Below are 24,916 nucleotides of genomic sequence, written 5' to 3'. Positions count from 1 at the left end.
CCCCTAAATATCTACAAAAAAAACCATGTATTACTTTTATAAAGGAAAGTTTAATATATAAAAAATGGCTTTCTTTTTCTAAACCAGATGAGATGCAACATCGGAATCTGGGGAATATGGCAAGTGTCTGATAAGTACTTATAAGCATCTAAAATTTGGCGAACGTTAGGCTTGAAGGAGAAACAAGGAGCCACTGATCTTCAATTATGTAGAGAGTGAACATGGAACCAATTTGCCACGGTCTTGGATTTATGGTAAGCAAGTTTCCCACTGTTCCTCCACACTTTTCCAAATTAAAAAAAAAAACCCAAAAAACCCAATTTTACTTGACAACACTGAATAAAGCTATCTGAATTTTTTTTTTAAATTAAGTCTGGTGAAGATATGAAACTGACCTCAGCCCGGAGCAGGCATGGTGTCTGAAATGTAGCAACATGGACCAAAAGAAAACCTTCCTGCAGTGGTGCCTGGGGGCTCCAGGGTGACTGCAGTGTCCACCTTCGCTATGTACTTACCTTAAGTATTTCCTGATGGTTCTCAGATGCATAGAGCCTGCCATCTCGAACTATATCTTCAATCAGTTCCTGGTAGTCCTCTGTTGGAAGAAAGGACATGATTGACATTTATGGGGTTTAGTTACTTCCAAACTCAGTCTTTCTTTCATTTTTTAATAAGGCTCTGAGAAATGCCTGTTCTGCAGCTGCTATCAGAACAATGACCACTGTGATACTGAAAAGGTGATCCAAAGAGAACTTCCATAGACTCCCACCACCACATCCTCTCACCTTCCAGCCTCTGCACCCAGCTTTTCTGTTCCATCTTCCCTCAAATAAACCCTCTGTGCATCCCGTCAACATCTTTCCTCTGCTTTGTCCCCTGGCTCCATCTTCTCTCACAAAGCCAAGGGCATTGTTCTGGTAATTCTGCCATTTCTCTCCTACACGATGACATTTTCTCTCTCTATTGGGCCTTCCCATCATCATGTAAACACACTATTATGTCTCTGATCCCAAAAAAGTCCCTCCCTTGACCTCAATTCTCCCTCAGCTTCCATCCTACATTTCTGCCATCTTTATCACAAAACTCCTCGAAAGAACTGTCAACACTCACTGTCTCTAGTCACCTCTCCTCCTCCACCTACTTCTTCACTCAGCTTCCAGAATACTATGCTCTCTGGTTTTCCTCCTACCCCATTGGTCACTATGTCTGAGGTTCCTTTGCTATTCTTCCTCCTCTCCCTGACCTCTTACTATGGGAGGGTCCCAGGGTTCAGAGCTTGGTTCTCATCCCTTCTGTCTATACTTGCTCCCTGGTGAACTCACCAGCCTCAGGGCTTTTCTCTCCTTCTCTCCTTTTCTCCCCTCTGTCTTCCCTTTTTTCTCTCTGCCCTTGTACTATGTAAAACAATCAAGTTTCTTAGTACCAAAGCAAGACTCTTTCTTTCTTTCTTTCTTTCTTTCTTTCTTTCTTTCTTTCTTTCTGGATGGGGCCGGGGGTGGGGAGAATTTCATTCATTAAAGAGAAAAGAAAGCTATGTTCATTTTCTTATTAATAATTTTTGGTGCTGATGTACACAGTAAATGTAGTACATACTGTAAGCTGTTTCCAAATCTAAATCCCCACCTTTCAAAAGTCTAGCCTATTTCCTAGTCATAATTCAAACCAAGCACACGCAAAACACAATCTTTTCCAAATTCCAGGCTAAAAAGAATGCCTCTTTGTATGCATATCGTGTGCAAACAAAACCAAACAAATCATAAGAACATCACTGGAACTGTGTGGAAAGAATTCTTGAAAAAGTTTCTCCTAGTCAAGTGACGGTAAATGAAAATTTATTCACTATTTATTAACTATTGTATAGTTCTCATGATTACTAATTTAATACAGGTACAACCTCACTGGAACTCTATTCATGTGGCATCTTCCTTCTTATCCTTTTGTTTTAGTGAATATACTATGAGTAAGAGTACATGCTGTTTATCTTGAATCTCTTGAATCTGCAGATTCTCTTCCTCAGAGAACCAGCTCCTTTTGGTGATGGTGTTCACCACCAGGAGGATAAGTTGCTGTGTGATGTTCTAGTGTAAGACAGAACAGAAGCACTGCTTGCCACCATGCCAAATGCTCCCAGGCTGCTGTCTTTTTTAATTTGTATTTTTTAAATGTTTATTTATTTATTTTGAGAGAGCATGCAAGTTGAGGAGGGACAGAGAGAGAGACAGAGGATCCAAAGCAAGCTCTGTGCTGTCAACACAGAGCCTGATGCGGGGCCCGAACTCATGAACCATGAAATCTTTACCTGAGCCAAAGTCGGATGCCCAACCAACTGAGCCATCCAGGCACCACAGACTGCTGTCTCTTAAAAATAGTCCCTCCACTATTAAGAACTACCATGTTTCACCCCTTGCTACAACTGTCATAAGAAAAGTAGTCAAGAGTCATAGGTAATAGCTCAGGTCCTAGAGTCTCAAAGATCTCTGCCACTTTGTCCTCATGTGACCTCAGGCCAGTTGGTCTAAGTTAATCTCTAAGCCTGAGTGGCCTTGTCCATAGGCTCAGGAAAGAATTGTGTCTATGGCAATTGTGAGGGCTGTGCAGGAATCCTCAGGATTCCATGTAATGAAAGTCATGGTCATATTTAGCTAGTATTTATTGAGCATTTACTATGTGCCAGGCACTGCACCAGATCCTTTATGGATTATCCCATTGGACTCTCATGTTAGGTCGAATGATTATCCTCATTTACACATTAAGCACATGAGGCTTAATGATGGTAAGCAACACACACAAAGTCACTGAAGAGATTAGGTCGAGGCTGGCCCATGTTCTCCACTAAGCCATGCTCACTTTTATTTATTTTCTAAAACATTTTTTCATCCCTGTAGTCAGTATCCCCAAAGTCTGTTTAAATTTGGCACTTGTGAGTCAGCAGTGTCCTTTCTTCTTTATGAGCATGTGTGCTTGTCGGCAATCTACCGGCAGGCCCAGAAGTTGGTTCTATTGAAAACAGAGCAGCTCCTTGGGCGTGACACAGCCCAAGCTTCACAGCGCTTACCGTCGTATGTCACATACGGGACCTGGAACCCTCTGGCACTGTTCCCTTCATTGGACTTAAACTGAATCCACAGCTTCTTTGACCTGGAGGTGAAGGCGATGGGGCGTTCGTAAGTCTGACAGGTTTCATATGTCGTCACAGAATTGGATGAAGCTGCCAAGGGAAGTTACAGGAGGACAGGGTTCAGGAATCAGCCTGAGCAGCAGACAGTGAACACTCATCTTTTCAAATACACCAGAAAACAAGTTATGCTCCAGAGTTCTTTTGGGCCCAGCTTTGACATCATAGGAGCCAAAGTCCTGGGAATGGAGCGGACTCCACTGCTGATTGCAGGCCCCCAGGGAAGGCTAACTGAAAGGCCCATGGCTAGGCAAACAGCGGCAGCCCAGGCCACGGCACTCACTGCAAGGGGTTGAGGAGAGGCCATCCAATTCCACAGCTAGCTGCTGTCATCCAGTCATAATCACCACCAATCCTCACATGCTTCCTGAGACCAGGTGGTGTGCTATGCACTTTATGGACTTTATCTCACTTAATCCTCCGAAAACCATAGGAACCTGGTGCAGTTGTTAACTCATTTACAGAGAGTTTAAGCACTTGCCCAGGCTCACAGAGCCAGTATGTCGATAAGTCAGAATTCAAATCCACACCTGACTTCAGACACTGTAACCACTAATAAGAGTGGGAAACATAGTGGTTCTATGTGTCATTATTATTCTAAGTGCTTTATTATGAAGTCATTTATTCCTCATGATAACTCAATGAGGTAGCAATTATTATTATCCCCTTTTAACAGATGAGGAAACAGAGTCACAGAAAGATCCAGAATGTATGTCCAAGATCCCATAAGTAACAAGAGGTGAAGCTAGGTTCAGATCTAAGCAGTCTGGCTGATGAGTTCACTTACTACAGTGCCTTGAAGTTGTGTTGGTGGCAGTGTCCCTTACTGGGCACTGGTCATACATCGGGATCAGAGGAGGGTCCCTCCTGGCTGGACTATGACCTTAGCCTAGGTCAGTCCCAGCCACAAGTGGCTTCCCACGGTGAAACAAATGTCTGGGGCCAGCCCTCCATGAGCTTCACTGACTCTGTGACACGGTGGAAGAGGGTCCCCAGTGAGCCCAAAGGGCAAGACTGACCTGCAGAATCACTACCTCTGGGATACAGCAAGAGGCCTCAAGGTGGGTTTTTGTCTAAATTTTGTTTCTTGGAAAACACTATAAACTCATGTCCCATCTCTGTTCTAATACAGAGGTGACACTCTAGGCTTGCTGCTCACGTTTAAAGCTGGGGAGCATGCCAGCAGACTTCCACGCTGGCCTTAGAGGGGAGGCAAGCACAGGGAGGGGACGCACAGGTTTTCCGCATCACCAGGTAGTCTCCACAGTCGTCTTCTATGGGCAGAAAGATCTCAGGGACCACAATCAAGATTCGGCGCTTGGGTGGTGGGTTGATGGTCCATGTACACTCCGTGTTGGCTGGGTAATTGCCTGGGTAGTTTGGGGATTCAATGTATCCAGTGAAATCTCCCAACTCCCCTCCACATCTTCTGTCTGGAAGAAAAAATGCCATGAGTTATGAAGGCACAGCACTGTTGTCACTCTGTCATGGCCACCAGCAGCTCAGCTGAGAACCACTGTGTCCCTCTTGCCACCGAGCAATGGCACCATCCCAGGAATTAGTGTGTCCTACAATGCCTAGGGTCTCCCATGGGAGCCCAACTACACTAGCTCCCCACACAGAGCTCACCCCACTGAGTTCCCCTCTGAGTTGCCATTTTCTCTTTAACTTGAAGGTGCTCAATATCAGAAGAAGGCATTCGTGAAACAAAGGGTGAGTTTAGTTTTCAATAATCTGCTTACAAAGTCTAGGTGCCAGGGGAACCCATTACACAGAACTTCTAGGTCTTTCAAAATATGGAGAAAAATAGCACTGCTAGGAATATACCCAAGGGATATAGGAGTGCTGATGCATAGGGGCACATGTACCCCAATGTTCATAACAGCACTTTCAACAATAGCCAAATCATGGAAAGAGCCCAAGGGTCCATCAACTGATGAATGGATCAAGAAGATGTAGTTCAGGGGCGCCTGGGTGGCTCGGTCGGTTAAGCGTCCGACTTTGGCTCAGGTCATGATCTCGTGGTTTGTGGATTCGAGCCCTGCGTCGGGGTCTGTGCTGACCACTAGCTCAGAGCCTGGAGCCTGTTTCGGATTCTGTGTCTCCCTCTCTCTCTGACCCTCCCCTGCTCATGCTCTCTCTCTCTCTCTCTCTCTCTCAGAAAAAAACAACACATTAAAAAAGAAAAAAGAAGAAGATGTGGTTCATCTGTACAATGGAATACTACATGACAATGAGAAAGAATGAAATCTGGCCATGTGTAGCAACATGGATGGAACTTGAGGGTGTGATGCTGAGCGAGATAAGTCAGGCAGAGGACGACAGATACCATATGTTTGCACGTATAGGTGGATTAGGAGGAACTTAATGGAGGACCATGGGGGAGGAGAAGGGGTAAAATAGTTGGGGAGAGGGAGGGAGGCAAACCATGAGAGACTCTTGAATGCTGAGAACAAACTGAGAACAAACTCTTGAATGCTGATGGGGGTGGGGGAGAGGGGAAGGGAGGTGATGGGCATGGAGGAGGGCACTTGTTGGGATGAGCACTGGGTGTTATATGGAAACCAACTTGACAATAAACTATTTAAGAAAAAAAAAAAGAAATCAAAACCTTAAAGAAAAAACAAAGTTTCACAAAAAATGTAATTTAGAACAAAGTAGTGAAGTGAAGTTGAAATCGTACTTAATCTAGCCTGGTGGGTTAATGAAATCAAACTTTGGATGCCAAATAGCATATTAAGGTAAAACCAAGTCTTGAATCTATACTTACTTCAATGTACAGGTTATGACATTCTATGGGTTACATCTAAATACATAGGGAAGAGAACACTTAAGTTTCATATAGAGATAGGTGATATTACTCCCCTGGAAGTGGAACTTTGAAATAGAAGCAACTTAAAATAAGCAGTGATGAACAATTCCAATGTACTTTTATTTGACACGGGGGCTCATGAAGGGGAGAAATTGTACTCAAGTTTGAACTGCCCACCAAACCCTTCCTCACATACAAAATCAACTTTTCATTTTTGTTTGATAATACATAAAATTCTTCATAAAAACAAAAAAAAATAGGGAGAACAGAGCTGACTGCTAAGTAGAGGATATATGAGCCTTTCTTAGAGGTCTTGATGAATTCATGATAGTCATATTCTTTCTCTTTTCTTTCTGGTCAAGACCACATTTTAGTTTTGGTCCAGAAGAAAATTCCAATTAGGTCTCAGTCAGTATGGGGCTTGCTGGATACTCACCTCTGGGAGCAAAGGTCATGCGCGTGTGCGCGCGCACACACACCTCAGCCATATCAGTATTCATTGAATCTCCATTCATCCAAAAAATGTTGGCAAAAGCTCTGGGAGCTCAGAAATGAGAAAGACACAGTCCTTGCCCTCAGGAGCTTATTGTATAAAACTGTCAGGTGCACCTGTGCAGGAGAGGATGTTGAAGGGACTATCTTTTTCCTTTCTAATTGTAACTGGGAATTATTTTATTTTTTTAATGTTTATTTATTTTTGAGAGAGAATGTGTGAGTGGGGGAAGGGCAGAGAGAGAAAGAGATAGAGGATCCAAAGCAGGTTCCACGCTGTCAGTAGAGAACCTGATGTGGGGCTTGCATCCATGAACCGTGAGATCATGACCTGAGCCAAAGTCAGACACTCAATGGACTGAGCCATCCAGGCACCCTGCAAACTGTGAATTATTGTTTCCAGTAGGAAAAATGTTTTCTTGGAAGGGAGTGGAGTGAAGAGAGCCATGGAGTTGAGGACTCAGCTTCAAGTCTGAAGGACCACCTGAAGATCTGTGCCATGTGGCTCCTAAGGGCCAACAAAGAGCTGGGGATGGGAGGACAAGGAAACAGATTTTGTCTGGGTAAAGGGAATAATTTTCTAACACTGTTAACCTCAATACCAAACTCCTCCAATTTGGGGAGGCCTCCTTGCTCCCCTCCCTATACCACTGTGTTAACGACAAGGAGTTAGCTGAGATTTACTTCTGACTTTTCCTGGAGAATTTTACATAATGGTTAAAAACACAACCCAGCTAAACATACAGCAAGTCCTTGAATGATCTGCTCCCCACTCCTACAGAATACAAGTAAAATTCCTTTGTGTGGCATTCAAGGCTTTCCTTCTTGCTCTGCCTCAGATTCTGCTCAGACATTCCATAATCCAGGTCCAGGGGGGTCTCTCAAAAAGCCTTTCATTTTTCTGAGTCTGTGCTTCCTCCTAGCTGTCGTCTTGGGTATAAGGCTCTTTCTCCTGCTCTCCTCCCACGCTCTCCACCTAAACCTCCTCATGCCTTCCAGAAGCCTTCCCTCATCTCTTTAGACAGAGTTAATTGCTCTTTCCTCTGTAGTCCTACAGCATGTGCTACCTGCAGGGCCAGGCACTTATTCTTCTTGGAGGGCCTGGCACATGACAGGCCCTCAAACAATGTTTGCCGAACTGAAACTTAGCCTGTGGGAGGAAATTTCAGCAAGTATAGCCTGTCAATGTGCCTGGAGAAGTAGCCAGGATCAACACAGGTAAGTACCTGGGAACCAAGCCCGGCTCTCCTTAGCACCGACCTGCAGTATGTGAGCTGGGCTGACCATGTCCTCATGGTTCTCAAGGCCCCTGGGACCCCTGCACCAACCCCCTGCCCCAGGTGGACCCAGGCACCTCCCTCTTGGTCAAGACTGTGAAAGCCTCACAGAGACCTACCTTTACACTGAGTTATGTTTGTGGAGCCATCAAAGTCAGTGGTAGTATTTCCTGGGCAAGAGACACAGTTATTTTTTCCAAATTCAGGTTGATATGTTCCTGCTTGGCAACGAAGACATCGGTGAGTGGTGGTATTGTAGAAATGTCCGGGTGAACATTGAACTGTGGGGTTGGGGGGAGGGTGGAGAGAATGAAAAAAAAGCAACAACTGTATTTTCATCAACTGTCATGTAAAAGTTTTCACAGTTCATGAAATAAATCTGTATGCTCAAATGAAGTACTGCTTTCCTACTAATCTGGGGCTAATCAACACTTAATTCCCTAAATAGCCAGCTTGGGTGGGACCTGTGACTCATGACACTCACACACAAAGGGATCAAAGTATGGGTGTATCTTCAAAGAGTTTACAGTCCATGCAGAGTCAGGCATAAATGAGCACAGCCTGAGTTCTCATGCAGAGCACGCTTGTGAGCTATGAGGGTGCCTAACCGATGCCAGGTCCTGGGAGAGGTGGCAGTGGGGCTCTGGGGAAAGGCAGAACCTATATGAGAGGGGAGCCCTAGGGAGAGGGTACTGAGAGGGAGGAAGGCTAGAAAGAAGGAGCCAAGAACCTGTTGCAAAAACCTGCTTACTTCTCAGAGACCAGTCAGCCCTGTCTGAAGGGGCCCAGGTAGCTAGGGGAGATCACATCTAAGAAGTTTCCTGCTGGGGCGCCTGGGTGGCTCAGTTGGTTAAGTGACTGACTTCGGCTCCGGTCATGATCTCACGGTTCTATGAGTTAGAGTCCCGCATCAGGCTTTGTGCTGGCAGCTCAGAGCCTGGAGCCTGCTTCAGATTCTGTGTCTCCCTCTCTCTCTGCTCCTCCCCAATCATGTTCTCTCTCTCCCTCTCTCTCTCAAAAATAAACAAACTAAAAAAATTTTTTTATATTTTAGAAAAAGAAGAAGAAGTCTCCTGCTCCCTGTACAGCCTGCAGGAGTGGATGGCATTGGGACCTGACCACCCAGCCACTGGGACACCACACAAGGCACCTCTGAGCTGGGCTTGATAGGAATTTTACCAGATTCCCATGGTTCTCAAAAGGGAAATTCGGTTCTGGAAAAAGGCAAGCTGCCAGTCCTCACCTCTGGTTTCACAGTCCTGGAAGGAAGTGGCCCCCAAATGTTTGGTAGGGAGGCCTCCTCCACACAGGAAGCAGGAAGTACGGCCGGCCTCGGGCTGGAATGTGCCCAGGGCACAGAGCTGGCAGGGTGCAAAACCATCTGCAGAATATTCACCAGGTTGGCACAGACCTGGGGAAACCAATGACCCTAAGTGAGCAAGGCCCCCTGGGCACACCTTTTCCCATCTCTTTGTAGATGAGCTTGGTCAGACCTGTCACCCTGGGCTGACCTGATCTCCCACCTCCATGAGAGGAGCCCTGTCCTGTTCTGCCAGTGACCTTGAGTAGGTGGCATGTGAGTGCCTGATGTTTACACACAGGGGTACAAAGTACAGTGCAAAGACAGAGGCCAAGGAGCCAAGTGTTAACTGCTTCCCAAGTATGGAGCAGGCCTGGGTTTGCTTAAGGCTTAGGACTACACAGTTCCCAGACAGCGCCTGCAATGCAGGGACCTCCAGAAAGGGCTCTCTGCTCTGGAATCATGCTAGTAATCCGACCTAGAAGAACACTCTTACCCAGCTGACTACATCCTAATGATATAAAGACTCTTCCGATCATGAAAGAGTCTTCCTGTTTTATCAATTATATATACTAAGTTACATCTTACACTAGAGTGTGTCCCAGCCTCCCTCTACTAAATCCAACCAATTTAATCCACATGGATAGAGGGACCCTGTGGCATTGACTTTAAGCACCTAACTTAATTATTTTTTAAGTTTATGGCAAGAAACACAGACATAAACCAGAGGATTTCTAAAAGCACATGTTCCTTAGGAATTAGCTTGTCATTTCCAAGATATTATGAAAATCTGTGGACTCTCGTACTGCTGATCATCTCTCCCTTATTAATTTTCACAGTCTTCTTTCTACCCATAAGTTATAGATGTAATGACACTTAATGAACACACGCCCAAGAGAAGAGTCTGGAATCTGTCAGACCTACGTTCTGAGGCCAAATCCTCCCTCTTTGGCTGTGTGACCTTCAGTGAGTCCCCTTAACCTCATAAAGTTGTTGTAGTGATATAACAAGCAGGGGAATAATTCATGTAATATACTTTGCATCATGCCTGGCATAGGCAAGTATTCAATAAATGTTAGCAATTACTATTATTATTACTAATAATATTACTTTAAATATATCTTAATGAGGTCACATACAAGTATAAATAGATGCTCCAAAGTACCTCCTTACCAACCTTACAGTTGGTCCTAGGATGTCATAAAAGGTCAAAGATATGGTAGGAATCACACAGTTGGTCTGAAGCTCTGACTTTTAAACCCTTTGAAAGACCCCACAGCAGAGTCTGGAGTCATGTAGGTGGGAACCAAAGCTGGTCCTGGGAGTCACTGGGAGGAGAGGCAGGGGCCACCTGCTCTCCACCGCAGACATCACCTACGAACTGCTGTGTCAGACCACACCTCCTATGTGAGCCCACAGAGCATCAATACAGCTGGCTCTCCTTCACATAATAAAAGGAAAGCATATGGGGTGCCTGGGTGGCTTAGTCGGTTAAGCGTCCGACTTTCGCTTAGGTCATGATCTCGCGGTTCCTGGGTTCAAGCCCCGCGTCGGGCTCTGTGCTGACTGCCAGCTCGGAGCCTGGAGCCTATTTCGGAGTCTGTGTCTCCCCCTCTCTCTGACCCTCCCCTGCTCATGCTGTCTCTCTCTCTCTCTCCTAGAAATAAATAAAAATATTTAAAAAAATAAATAAATTTAAAAAAATAAAAGGAAGACATTTATTAATAAAATAAATAGGAAATAGCCCACAAAATCTAAGTAAACTTGGCTCCAGAGTTAACATAAGGGACATCAAAAACTCTTCACGGAGTTTTAACAAAGTCGCCAAATGGGTACTCTTTAAAAATCAATAAGGTATGAATTTGAGATTGAAGCTGGACAAATAATGAGAACCACTTTCTCCATTGTAACACTACACACTGGGAGATCACTCAGGTCTCAAGGTATATTTATTTATGTGAGTGAAGTGTGCATCAGCAACACTTACATCTTTTTTCCTGCTAATGCCTTCTATCAGCTCATTTGTTTGTTCCAGTGAGCATCAACCCAGCATGTGTTGGGCACCGAGGTAGGCACTTGAGCCAAAAATGAACCCGACATGGTCCCTGCCCGTAGGAAGCCCATGGTGCACTATGCATTGTCTACACTGAAACATTACTTACACCTTGCATCTAAGCAATACTGGAGACTGGAGGAATAAGGAGGAGCAGATGGAACCCTTACCTCCACATTCAGATACATTCCAAGCTTCTGGAGTCTTCAGGGCTCCAGGATTTTCTGGTCTTGGGCACGGTTCACATGTGATTTGTCCTTCCTCATTTTGGAAGGTTCCATTTGGACATAAAATGCAGCGTTCTTGTGCTCCATCGTAGTATGTCCCAGCCCTGCAACTGACTAGCCAAAGTGGGAAATGATCTTGTCAGTGAAGGACAGAGGCCAAGGAAGGATGAATGCTAGAGATAACAGTAAACAGATGGCATAGACTCCACACTCCTTCCTACAAACCCCTGAATACAGAATGTGTAACACCTTTGGGTTTTCTGTGCACACCCCTCTGCCAGGATCCCTGTGGCCCACTGTTAGAGGTGTTTACAGGTTCTCTCTCCCTAGACCATGAACTCCTCAGAAGCAAGGATCACAGTGGTCCTAATTATCTTTGAGCACAAGCACTTGATGACTCTTCCTATTTCACAGAGCTTGTCAGAAGGATTATAAAGTGAAAATCATTCACTGAACATAAGCCTAGTGCTAAAGGAACAGAAATGAGGGTGCTATTAATTCTGGCTGACGGCATCCCTGAAGCCTTCCTAGAGGCCACATTTGTGTGGGAACTTAAAGGATGAATAGGATCTCCTGAAGAAGAAAAGGGGGCAGGTCATAAAAGGTCATGCATGACATATAGGAGGAGAGGGAAGAAAGGAAGTTTGGGATAGATTTAAAAAATTCTTGAATGCCAGCCATTTGGATTTTATTCTTCAGGTAGAGGAGCCATTGAAAAGCTCACTCTCTGGGGGCTGGGAGGAGGGCGATCTCAAGAGTCTTACCAATAAGCTCTCCAAAATAACATGTTTGTAATAAAATTAATATGTTATAAAGAGTAAACTATGGTAAATGTCTCCTGAAAGAAAAAAACTACAAGGAAATTAATAAACCATGCTCCTGACTTTATCTCTGGTATTGTTAGTTACTAAATGTAGGTTTATATCTTATTTTAGAATATGAATATAAAATAAATATGCTTAATTGGGTTCTTTAATATATTCAAACATCATAACCATCAAAATAGCCTTTCTAATGGCTAACATTTACTAAGTACTTACAATCTCTGTTCACCATGCCCAAAGTTTTACATACACTATCTCATATCTCCAAAATAACTCTATAGGGGCGCCTGGCTAGCTCAGTTGGTAGAGCATGTGACTCTTGATCTCAGGGTTATGAGTTCAAGCTCCATTTTGGGCATGGAGCCTACTTAAAAACAAACAAACACAACCCTTAGGATCCAACAACCCTAAGGGGTTAGGTGCTATTATTAACTACATTTTACAGAAACAAAGACTTAGGGACGTGAAATACTTTGGCCAAGGTCCCAAGCTAGTCTGTGAAATACACCTATGGTGAGATTAAGAGTTTTGGATTTAAGGGGGAGAAAGGTCACTAACAAAAGTGCAGACTGAACCATAATTCAAGACTTTGCCAAAGATTCTTTATGTGGAATTAGGGGAGATTGACTGGAACAAATGTATTTTCTCTCTCTCTCTCACTCTTGTTGTTGTTGTTGTTGTTGTTTATTTATTTATTTTAGGGGGAAGCACATGGGAGGAGCAGAAAGAGAGGGAAAGAGAGAGAATTCCAAGCAGGCTCTGTGCGGTCAGCATGGAGCCTGATTCAGGGCTTGAACCCATAAACCATGAGATCATGACCTGAGCTGAAACCAAGAGTCAGATGCTTAACTGACTGAGCCACCCAGGCCTCCCCCTCTTTTTTTAATGTTTATTTATTTTTGTGATGGAGGAGAAAATGCACACAAATGCATGAGTAAGAGGAGGGGAAGAAAGAGAGGGAGACAGAGAATCTGAGGCAGGCTCTGCACTGTCAGCTCAAGGCCCAATGTAGGGCTTGAACCTACCAACCATGAGATCATGACCTGAGCTACCCAGGCACCCCAACACATTCTCTTTTATAGTGAAGCTGCTAAGACATAGAAAACAAAATATCACATGATAAAATTAGCTATTATATCTCTTCAGTGTCTGTGAGGGGGAATATCTGTTTTCATGCTATCCCACAAATGCAATCTGAATTTATACTTTTAGGGCTAAACATGGCAAAGTTGTCTATTGCCATTAATAAAAATGCCTTTTCATTATTTATTTCATAATCTAAAAAAAACATAAACAAGGCTTTTTCTAAGTCATAATAAGCCAAAAGATGCCATATTTCAAATATTATTTCTACAATTAAATGCAATCAATCAATAAAGTCTACTCTAAATTCAAAATTTTAATACTTTTTTATATTGTTTGGATTATCTTTTATAATATTCATGGTATCAATTTATTTAATTGTATCATATTTTTAAAACATTGAAAGTAAACCAAGCTCTCTTGCTTCTCGGCAAACATTATAACGAGTCTGATGCACAGATCTGGGGCAGACAGAGTCTATAACTCCAGAGCTGTTCTCTAATAGGAGAACCACTGGATAGCGGTTTCCATACGATTCTGGTTTCAGTTCATCTCCCATGAAAGCGGCACCGAATCAGGTACTAGGAATTCCTGACTTCTTATCCTGTGTCCCACCTGACTGTCCTAGGATGGGCCTGCAGCAGGCCAGTAAGTGAGAGCATGACTCCTTCATGGCTCTACCAAGTCAACAGTCATGAAGGCTGGTGGAAGGTAAAAATCTGGCTGCCGGGAGCCTCTCCAGCCCCACCATTTCCATTTCTGAAACGTTCATTTGCCTAGAGGGAAAGTGCCAGACGGCAATGGTTTCAAAGCTCTACAAATCATAACTTCGAGTAAGATCAGCACGGTCTGTTCCATCATAGCCATCCTGGGTGAAAACAGATCCCCTCAATGGACGGACAGGAATGGCCCTGGTTCTCGCTGGAAAAAGTAACTGGGTGGGCTCCTGCTGCTCTGGGTTTCCACTCTTCTTTAGAACTATTTAAACCACCCAAAGCCTTTTCAAGGTTATATTTTGAGAAGCCTCACAATGTCTCACATCTGTTGTAATTTTCCAATGAGCAAAGGGCTGAGAAATGCCCCCTTGGTCTGCCCTGCAGAAAAGAGGGCACTGGTTCTTTTTTCTCCCAGTGAAAGACCTGCTTCATGTAAACAAACTCATATTGTCACTCACAATTTCCATCTTCCTTCCAGAAAGACCTACAGAAACCATTCCTGCCAAGCACCTTTCAAATTAATTTGTTTTTTTCACAGGGGAAAAATGAGCTCAACAGTTAAAAGTGATTCTGAATGTCATGAAGAAATGCCTGAAAACAGCTTTTTGCAAATGTGCTGAAGATCTGGCCTGAGGAGGCCTCAATCACACGTTCCAGTCGGTTCTCTTTTCTCCTCCAGCAGCCAGCTTGTTTTGCTGCCCCAGACAAAGGAGTCAATTGCCCCCAGAACACTTCAGGATCACAGCAAAGCTTTTGTGTGTCTTCAGTGACCATTAAAATCTCATTCTCAAATCCCACACAGCTGTTTTCTCCCCCTCTTAAAAAAAAAATACAAGAAAGCTTTTCTGATGCAAAAAGGAGAGACCAGCAGGGACCAGGATTAATGGCGACAAAGAGACCTGAAGGCTCGCCCTCTTTTCAACACTATGGTCTTTGAGTATTTCAGGCTATGGACAAACACTATGGTCTCTCTGTGGCGAGGATGGTGAACCTAATAAAAGAGGTCACTCTCTAGCATCTGACTTGTTTTCTTAGGAGGCACGCCTTGACTTCTGAAGGAGAGCCACAAGCTGCCCATGCCAATTCCCAGGGTGTTCTGGAGCTGCTGCTTTTTCACGGCTCAGAGACTAAGACAATGCTGTGGCCTTGGGATTCTGGTTGGAAGCCCTTTTAAATGAGCTGTTCAGAATAACAGGATATAACAGTATTTAACAGAATAACAGGAGAGAGCACCCCCAGGGGCTGAGGGGCTGAGCTGTCACACAGTCCAGGTTTCTGGTGTGTGCTCAGGTTTGCTGTTTGAAAACCTTCTTAGAGTTGGGGCAGAGAGATGAGTGCAGCTGGACACCTTCCAGGCTGGGTTCCCCAAAGCATGCCGTGTTCTCTTCCTGCCTGGTTAACTGGGACTGAGATGTCACTTCCTTCAAGGGGCCTCTTTTGCCCTCAATTTAAATATTTCCCCAAAGATTTGCCCCTTGCCCTCTTTTGTCTTAATGTTGGTGGCTATCCTTGGGATCTCATCTGTTGTCACTGTGAAAATTCATTACTTCAGTTAAATGCTTAGCACTGATTATGTGTGGAGCACTGTTCTCAACGGAACTGGAGATATAGCGGAGAAGACAGGCATGGCCCTGCCCTCAAGGGGCTCTCATTCTAGTGGAGAATATGGACAGTAAGTAAGCAAATAAATAAATATATAGTAGAATGCTACCTAGAAGTAAGTATGATGGAGAGAAATACAATGGGGTAAGAAGGTGGGAGAGAGTGGTGTATATATGCTGTCTTAGAATAGCAGCCAGACTTTCCTCTTGAGCAGAGATCAGACTGAAATGAGGAAAATGGCCTTGCAATGGGATTGGCTGGTGGCAAAAAAAGCCAGTGTAGCAGGAACACAGTGAAAGGGCCAGGGTGATAGGACAGGAATTCTAAAAAGCAAGCAAGGGCCAGATTACGTAAGTTCTTGAAGGTCATGGTAAGGAAATTAGACCTAACTCAAAGTGTGTTGGAGGTTTTGCATAGGGGAGCAGCAACATCTGACTTATCTTTCTAATGGATCATCTGACTGCTATCTGGAGAACATACTGAGTCAGGCAAGGGTAGGAAGATGAGTCAGAGCCTGTCACAATAGACTGGGCCCAGGAAGATGGTGGTTTGGAACAGAGTAGTAATGACAGAAGAAGACAAAATACTGAGATTCAGGATATAATCTGAAAGTAGCTATGACAGAATTTGCTAATGGACTGGATGAGAAGCATGACAGAATGAGAGAGGTCAAGAAGACTGTGAGGTTTTCAATTTGAGCAATGAGGTAAATAGAGGTGAAATGAGGGAGAAGCAGGTTTTACTTGGGAGGGAGGGAGGAGGATAAAATGTTTTGTTGAGACACATGGAGTTTAAGATGTCTGTTGGTCATTCACGTGTTGATATTGAGAAGGCATTGGTTTTACTGGTGGTCTCTGAGGTAGAATATTATATCTCGGGGGTTTACAAAATGATCCACTAGATGTGGGCAAAGCATTTTCCCATCCTTGCCTATTAATTTTTACCCACCCCCTCAAAAAAAGAAATAAAGAAAGGTTCACTGGTTTAGTGTATGACATAAGATTGGGCCTCAGTCTGTCCACATCTCCATGAGTCAGAGACACATGTGAAGAAACAAGGTCTACAAGAAAAGGGAAAAACAAGCATCCGCAGCACTGGGGGTGGGAAGGTACTGACTGCTTTGCTTCTTTTCAAAGTATTGAGAATTACAGTTTGCCTAGTTGAATAGATTTCCTGATTATATTACCCAGTTTCAACCAAGCTAACTGGCACAAAATAGAGAGCAGCTTCAAACAATCGTACAGAGACCCTGGACCAAGCAGGCATGGGTAAACAACAGGGAAGAGCCAGGTGGACATGCCTTTTACTCCCAGACTAGTTCTTTGCCAAACATCATGAGATGGAAATAGTAAGGATTTCATCATACCTGACAAGAGTTGAGCCAAAACACTAGCAATTCACAAAAAGACTATTTGAAAGATGGCTTTACAACCACTACTGTTAGCAATGAACCTTGCCAAATTATACATACGGTACCTTAAGATGCTGGCCAATTATTTTTAAATTTTGTTTATTTAACCTGTACCTCATTCCTCTATCTTTTAAGATGTACATGTTACCCAATAGTATGTGAGTTTTAAATAAATAAACATTCACAAATTCAAAAATATTTTACCCTAAGTGTGTGTGTGTATGTGTGTGCGTGCGCGCGTGTGTGATGAAGAACATTCAACACCTCCTGGGATAGAGGAGCCCATAATTCAAAAGAGAGGTCAGAGCTGGAGAGGGCCATTTGGGAGTTACCAGCACATGGTGGTATTTAAAGATCTGGCAACAAATGAGGTCATGTAGGAGAGTGTGAAGATACAAGATGGGGGACAAAGGACTGAGCCCTGGGATATCTGATGTTTAGAAATCAAAAATTAGGGGAGAAGCAACATGGAAAATAAAAAGGGAGCTGCCACTGAGGTAGGAGAAGAGCCAGAAGAGTGTGGTGTCTGAAACCCAGGAGAAGAGAATGTTTCCAGGGGGGTGGAAACAAGTACCTGAATGAGAATTGGCAACTGGATTTGGTAACATAAAAGTGGTTTGAAGTCTTGAGAAAAGCAGTTTCAGTGGAGAGGCTGGAAACAAAAACCAGACCGGCTAGAGTTGAGGAGAAAATGGGAGGGGAGGACACAAAGACAGCGAGTTTAGACAACTCTTTCAAGGCATTTTGCTTTATGGGGGAGGGGAGTCAAAGAAATGAGGTAGTATCTGGAGAGAGGCATGAAGTCAAAGGAGAGTTTGTTTGGTTTTTCAGACAAAGCATAGGTTTGTGTGCGGTTGGAAGTGATCTAGCAGAGAGGGAGAATTCTGAGCTGAGGGGTCACTGGGGACACTAACGGGAGCAATGTTCTTGAAAAGGTGAAAGCAAATGGGCTCCAGAGCCCAACTGGAGAAGCCAGCCTTGGTAGGAGCATGGGCTGTTCATCCATTTTAACAGGAAGTGGGTCAGAGTATGTGTGAACCAATGCAGGACAGGCGGGCTGGTCTGCACATGAAAAGATAAAGCCATTTTCCTAGCATCCCAGAAGCCCATGGACATCACTGCCTGGAAGTCTTGTTGCAACTCAAATTCAACTTACTCAAAGGGAATGCTTCTCTTCCCTTCCCTGCCCAGTTCTTCCTACCCCTCTGGCTTTACTCTTTATAAACAGCATCTCTACTCCCCCAGGCACCAAGACTCCAACCCTTGCAACCAGCCGGTAGTTATTATTCCAGACCTCTTTCCTCCCTTCCCCATCTGCAGCATCCTGCAGCTGTGTTCCTTTTGTCTATCTGCTAATCTTCATCCCTGTGGCATTAAGGTCCTTTGATCCTCACCATCTCTTATCTAGAGAGGGATAACTTCCCAACTACTTCCCTTGCCTTTTGTTCTTCCCTGCCTCAGCCCTGTCACAGCCTAAAGTCAGACTCACCTTTCTAAAGTACTTCTCAGACTGCTTCCCTCCCTGACTCCAACACCTCCTTGACTGGACTCCCTGCACTCCTCCTAGCGTCTTTGATTCAGAACTCAGCCTTTCGTCTCCTTTTCTGCATCTGAGTTTTCTTTCTTTCTCATGCTCTCTCAAGAGCCTATTTTTTTCTGCTTTTCCTATAAATCTTTTCTAATTATTTCTTCCTCAGTGACCACATTCACCCAACCATTCAACCAACCCAGAGGCTTTTTCTCCGTGCCTCCTTGCATATGCAACAGGGCTGGGTGAGATGAGGCACATACGGGAAGGAAGTGAAGGATCATGGCCACATCAGAAACCTCTGAGCTCACACCGACTTTTTCCTCTTCTCAGTCCCTAATCCAATTTATCACCAAATGCTGCTCACATTTCCTCCTAAGTATTTCTAGAATTCCTCACTTCTTTCCTACTCCATCTAGTACCTTCAGGTCCTCAACATCTCTCACGCAAAGCATTCAAAACCTCCCAAGTTGGGTTTTCTGCCTCTGATCCTGACTCTCAATCCAGTAAAAGGAATCTTTCTAAAATACAAATATGACCTGGACATTCCCTGATTACAAACCCTCTAATGGCACCTTGTCACCTAGATATAAAGTCAGTGCTCCTTAGCGACATATTCACGGTCTCTCATGACCTGCGTGCTTGTCCCACTAGCCGTCACATCTTACCTTGTTCTCCTGGTTTAGTAATACTGAGGAGTCATCCACCCCCAGGTGCACATCTTGGTCAGTCTCATTCCCCAAGGCTACTCCTCTGCCTGAACACTTCTCCCCATTTACACGTTATCTGTGCATCCTTCAAAGCTCAGCGTAGGCTTCTTCTCTTTGGGGATGGCTAAGTGTGACTTGAGGGATTGTGTTTTATTTATCCAGGCCTCCTCAGCACCCACTGCAGAACTGGCCCATAGAGGTTCTCCATATGAGTGCTATAACAGTTAGAGAATCACACAGCACAGGCTGTACCCAGAAGTGAGAGCATTCACACTGGGAGAGGAACATAGGCTCTTCAGAAAGATCTGGATTTGAACCTTGGCTCTGCCTTTTACTTGCTAGGTGACACTGGCAAAACTCCTTACCTCCCTATGCATTAGTTTCCTTGTCTGTAAAAAAGGCATGATGCAAAATAGACTGACAATGAAATAATATATGTAAAGTGCCCAGCACAGTGCTAAACACATTGTAAGTGCTCAATAAATGTCAACATGTTGCCAAATTCTGTTTTTTAAACTCTTTTAGTTAAAAGAATTTCCTACTACTTGTTGGGATGAGCACTGGGTGTTGTATGTAAGCAATGAACCATGGGACTCTACCCCAAAAACCAAGAGCATACTTTACACACTGTGTGTTAGCTAATTGACAATAAATTATATTTTTAAAAGTAAATAAATAAATAATAAAAGAATTTCCTACGAAGTCTGTGTGATAAGCGTTGGTCTAATACTGGTCCATATTGCTAATAGAGACTTTATAATTTCCATGATTTAAAACAGATAAGAAAAATTTCTGCCTGTTCAATTCCAAATCATTTCTCGATTCTGAAAGAATTAAGAAGAAAATGTCAGGCTCATTCCTGCCTCAGACCATTTGCACTTGCTGATCCCTCCTCAGCCAGAACACCCCCTGTCCCCATCAGAGCTTTACAAGGCCAGCTCCTTCTCATTTAGGTCTTAGATCAAATGTCACCTGCTCTGAAAGCCTTCTTAAACACCCATGGAGAGTGATCCCCCTCCCCTCTATCCTCTGTATTATTATCTTCATAGCATTTATAACTTATGAAATTATTTTTCTTTACTTTTTTATTGTCCATGTCCCATTGGAATGTGAACCTCATAAGAGCAAGCTCCTCACCCATTATGTTCTCACTGCTTCATCCCAAGTTCAGAGTGGTATCTCAATAAATATTGCTTGAATTAATTTTTCTCATTTGCTGCAGAGGAAAGTTACCGCTAATGAAAGTTGAATTAAACCTTCCCAGTTTTCTCAAGAACTCAGTAATAAAATTCTTCCCAGTTTGCCAGTTGCTTAGATTGTGTCTTCTAAAAATTTCAGCAAGTTTTAAGAATAATCAAATACAAAAATATATATTTTGGCAAGTATATTCCTTAAATAATTCATACTTTATGAGAGGACAAATGGCTATGAAAGAAAAATAGAAATCCACATCGTCATTATTTTTTCTTTAGGTATAAAGGGCTTTGTGAATTACTGTGGAGCTTAAGGAATCTGTTCCTCAGAGAATATAATCACTGTTTTTTGCCATCTTGCTAGAATTGATCACAGATGGTACAAAGGTCACCTGCAGCAAACTGTCCCCAAGGTTCTTAAATGCCAAATGAATGAGACTTTTCTATGCAAACATGATCATAGTAAAAAAAAAAAAAGTGTTTCATTGGTCAGAAGTGATTATGTTTTTTGATGTAACTTAGGACTTTAAAATTTATTTTTAAGTGATGTTGGAAAAGCAACAATTTGCTGGAAAAACAGGCAAAGAATGCAGATATTCTCAGACGAAGAAATCCAAATGGCCACTGACATCGGACAGCATACTCAGTTTTACTAATAATCTAAGAAAAACAAGTTAAATTTGGTAGAAGTAGACTTTTATGACATTTCAAACATATAGGCTATGTGCACAAAAAAAGGATATTCACTGCAGCATTGTTTGTCATTAAAAAATTAGGAACAACTTTATTAAATGTTCACCAACAGTGGTATGGTTAATAAATACTGGTATCTTTTTTTTTTTTAATAGTTTATTGTCAAATTAGTTTCCACATAACACTCAGTGCTCATCCCCACAAGTGTCCTCCTCCATGCCCATCCCCCCCTCCCCCCACATCCATCAGTCCTCAGTTTTTGTCAGCATTCAAGAGTCTCTCATGGTTTGCTTCTCTCCCTTTCCCCCACCATTTCCGCCCTTCTTCTCCCCCTTGTTCGTCCGTCAAGTTCCTCCTAATCCTCCTATACGTGCAAACATATGATATTTGTCCTTCTCTGCCTGACTTATTTCGCTCAGCATAACACCCTCAAGGTCCATCCATGTTGCTACGCATAATAAATACTGGTATCTTGAACAAATACAGATGAGGAAGCTTTAAAAGTAATAAACTGAACTCCTCTATTAGCATGGAAGGATGCTCATGATCTATGCCATCTTTAGAAGCAACCCAGAACTATTCAAATTGTACTGATATGCGTTTTAAAAATATTTTTTTCATACATAAGCCTATAGCTGCCAAAGCTATCCTTTTAAGACATAAGTCAGAAACCCTGTTACTCCTCTGGCTTAAAACGTTTCACTGGCTTTGTTTCTCACTCAGATTCAGAGTCGGAATCCTCACCCAGATTTCCATCCGCACCTGGTCAGGCCCTTGGCTACTGCTCTGATGTCCTCCCTTTACCCTCCCTCCCCCGCTATCTTCCTGGCCTGCTTTCCCTTACCTTGGGATGTCGGTGCTTGCTGTCTCCCAGATATCCCCATAGCTTGCTTCCTCCATCTCTTACATCTCTGTCCAAATGACACTTTGCAACAACCACAGTCCCTGACCACCGTCTACATTTGGGGAGAGTATGTTCCTCCTCAGTCCTCCCCTACCCCTCCCACTTTCTATTCCACTTCCCTCCTTGCCCTTCATACCCTTATCACCACCTGGTACACCATAATTTCCTTCTTTATTGGTTTGTGGTCTGTCTCCCTCCTCCAGAACTGTAAATGCTAGGAAGGCTAAGGTTTTTGCCTTTTTGTGTCATTACTCGATTCTCAGCTCCTATCATAGTATCTGGTACACAGTAGGTGCTCAATAAATATTTATTGAATAAATAATATCTCATTTTTATATGTACATAAAAACAGATATAGAAAAATACATAGCAACCTATTGACAGGGATTCTCTCCCAAGGGTAGGATTAGGAGAGCTTTTATCCTTACTGTGTACATTTCTGTACCACTTGAAACATATACTACTTTGGTAATGGAAAACTAAATAAAAAATATTTTAATGGAAAAATGTAATGGTTCAAAATGTTTTTGGGGGCCCCTTTCTGCTGACACTGAAAATAATTTCCAAAAAGAACTATCCTAGGTATGTCTCCACCGTATATACCATCCAGAGTTCAGAAAATACGAGTAAGCTTGGGCTTTACGAAGTTCTAAGACTGGCAAATAGTCCAGGAGTATAAGGAGCATAAGACAAGCTTTCCTCTCCCCGCTCACTCACTCCTGCCCCTTTGCCCATACCATGTGTCTTCCGGGTAAACAGCCTTTCTAATTAGCATATGCAGCCCCTCCTTAGATGCACTTTCTCCCTTCAGCAGGAGGAAGAAATTTCACTGATAATTCTTTGCGCTGTTTTCTCTATATGGTAAAATCTTCAACACTGCTGTCAGGGTGAACCTGATTTGGTTCCATGTGGGCCACAAAATTCGTCCATTGCTAGAGGGAGCTCTTGAGACAAGACACATTGCTTCTCAACAACAAATCCAATCTAACTTAGCATGACAAGCATCTCAGGACGCATTCACACACACAACAGCGACATAAACCCCGTACCAAGTGTCTTTCACAAGTTGTCATGGTCATGAGGCCTCTGTTAAGTAACTCCTGGTCCTTGTTCTTGGGCCTTTTCCCCGAGGAACACAGCCATGGTAATATTGGTAATACTCTAGTTTTGCCTGATTTCTTCACTGGCCACAAAGTCTCCCTGGCAAGCCTGCAAGGCCTCTCCCTACCAGAAGAGCAAATGGAGAAATGGGAGGCAATTTAGCTCTGAGAGGCCAGCAGGAAGACTGGCCTGCCTGTTACTGACAGTTTCTGCAACTCACTCCGTAAAGTAGGGCAGCAACAGCCAACACCCATCACCATTTTGGTATGGAAATGAACTCCTAGAATTTTAAATGAGAACAAACCAACCAGCTGGGTTGTTTCTTAGTTGTTGTTTTCTTTTTAAAAGAGTTAGCTGGAATAAAACTCAAGACTATTTGAGAACTAGCCCCTGGCGGACAATTACACTTGATTTTACCCTTGATTTTTGCTTCGTTTTGACAAAGCAACATATTTGGGGTTATTGCCAAAACTCTCCTGAATGAATGCCCTGGGCTTAGCTTCGCTTCTTGAAAAACACTGGCTTATTACTCCTTGGCTCAAGACTTACTTCTAGGGCCTTATGATTCTAATGGCGCCTGAGAAAGGACAGCAATTTATTCTGGAGGGGTCTGGTTATCAAAACGCACCTTACTTGGGACCAGAGCACAGGCTTTAGAGTCAAACCATCAATGTGATCTAAAGCCAAAGAACCTGGTCCTCCGAGCTCCAGGTTGTTCCTCTGTTCACTGGAGATAATAAGACTTACCTTGTAAGATGACTGTTTGGGTTAAAGGAGATACTATAGATACCATGCTTAACGTAAATCATTACCATGACTATTATAATGTGAGACTATAAAGTGATTACCTATAAAGCTAGACTTTCTAGAACAGCTCTTCTCCACAAACAAATCTCAAGACCGACCACCCTAAAACTTCTTGCCCAGCTTCCTCTTGCCTAGAACTTCATCAGAGAAATAAAATTGGTGTTGTTTAAATGCCGGGTCTCAAACTTAATTCTGAAACACACACACAGACGCACCCATATATGGAACTGACACTACTAGGAGCCTTGGGCTGAAGCACAGGGATCTCATTAGGCTGCCTCATGGCCTCCAGCCTTGCCTCTGTGCACAACTGTGGACAGGAGATTGTTCATTGCCAGCGTCAGTTGAGCCAGAGGGAGACAACAATGGGGAACTGACGGTGGAGCGTGCAGAAGGCTTATGGGTGCCTTACACCTACAGTCCTGCTCCTTGCCTGGGACCACAGTGCTCTGAAGATCACCATTGCTCAGACCGTTTAAGGTCAGTGTCAGTACGCTCTCTTGTCATCAACCCTACCTCTTCCTTTTCATTCCTCAATTCAGCAAACATTTATTAAGCGTCCACCACAAACCAGACACTGTGGCAGGTGCTGAGGAGCTCCTAGTCCAGCAGACACAACAGACACCAACACGTAGATCCCAAATAAGAGTGGTGTCCAGGGTGTTCTCTGGAGTGAGCCCAGAGAGGGAAAAGAGGCCACACTTTTGGTTGCCCTTACTCTTTATGGAGGTCGAAACAATTCCGTTAGTAAGAATGTCCTGGCCAGCAGGTCACTCACCACATTGGTTTCCTACGTGGCCCTGGCCCACTCCACAGGACTCTACTCGGTGTTCAGATGTTCTGGGAGATTTTTTTGCCACTTCAAGGTCCATGCCTGAGAGCTGGAGGTGGAACTGCTCCCTGTGGACAGCCTTCCGGAGTGTGCGGATGGCTTTCCGGAGCCGCTTCTCAGCTCGCTTTACGATGCAGCTCAGGTCACAGGAAGCTAGGGGAGGGAGAGGGACAGCA

General features: G+C 43.6%; 1 protein-coding gene across 1 annotated transcript in view; it reads right to left on the bottom strand.

The window, feature by feature from the left end:
- SCUBE2 (signal peptide, CUB domain and EGF like domain containing 2) overlaps positions 1-24,916 on the bottom strand; it is a 65,331-nt gene that overhangs the window by 750 nt on the left and 39,665 nt on the right. The window contains exons 16-22 of the mRNA XM_077769183.1: positions 24,687-24,893; positions 11,280-11,450; positions 9,000-9,167; positions 7,876-8,037; positions 4,411-4,608; positions 3,056-3,208; positions 516-595 (exon numbers count right to left, since the gene is read on the bottom strand). Coding sequence (XP_077625309.1) covers positions 516-595; positions 3,056-3,208; positions 4,411-4,608; positions 7,876-8,037; positions 9,000-9,167; positions 11,280-11,450; positions 24,687-24,893 — 1,139 coding nt within the window. The remainder of the gene's footprint in view (positions 1-515; positions 596-3,055; positions 3,209-4,410; positions 4,609-7,875; positions 8,038-8,999; positions 9,168-11,279; positions 11,451-24,686; positions 24,894-24,916) is intronic.

The sequence above is a fragment of the Crocuta crocuta genome, unplaced genomic scaffold (genome assembly GCF_008692635.1).
Source record: "Crocuta crocuta isolate KB4526 unplaced genomic scaffold, BGI_CrCroc_1.0 scaffold255, whole genome shotgun sequence".
NCBI classification, from domain to species: Eukaryota; Metazoa; Chordata; class Mammalia; order Carnivora; family Hyaenidae; genus Crocuta; species Crocuta crocuta.
The sequence above is the reverse complement of the archived record's forward strand: the minus strand, read 5'-3'. Positions and strand labels throughout refer to the sequence as shown.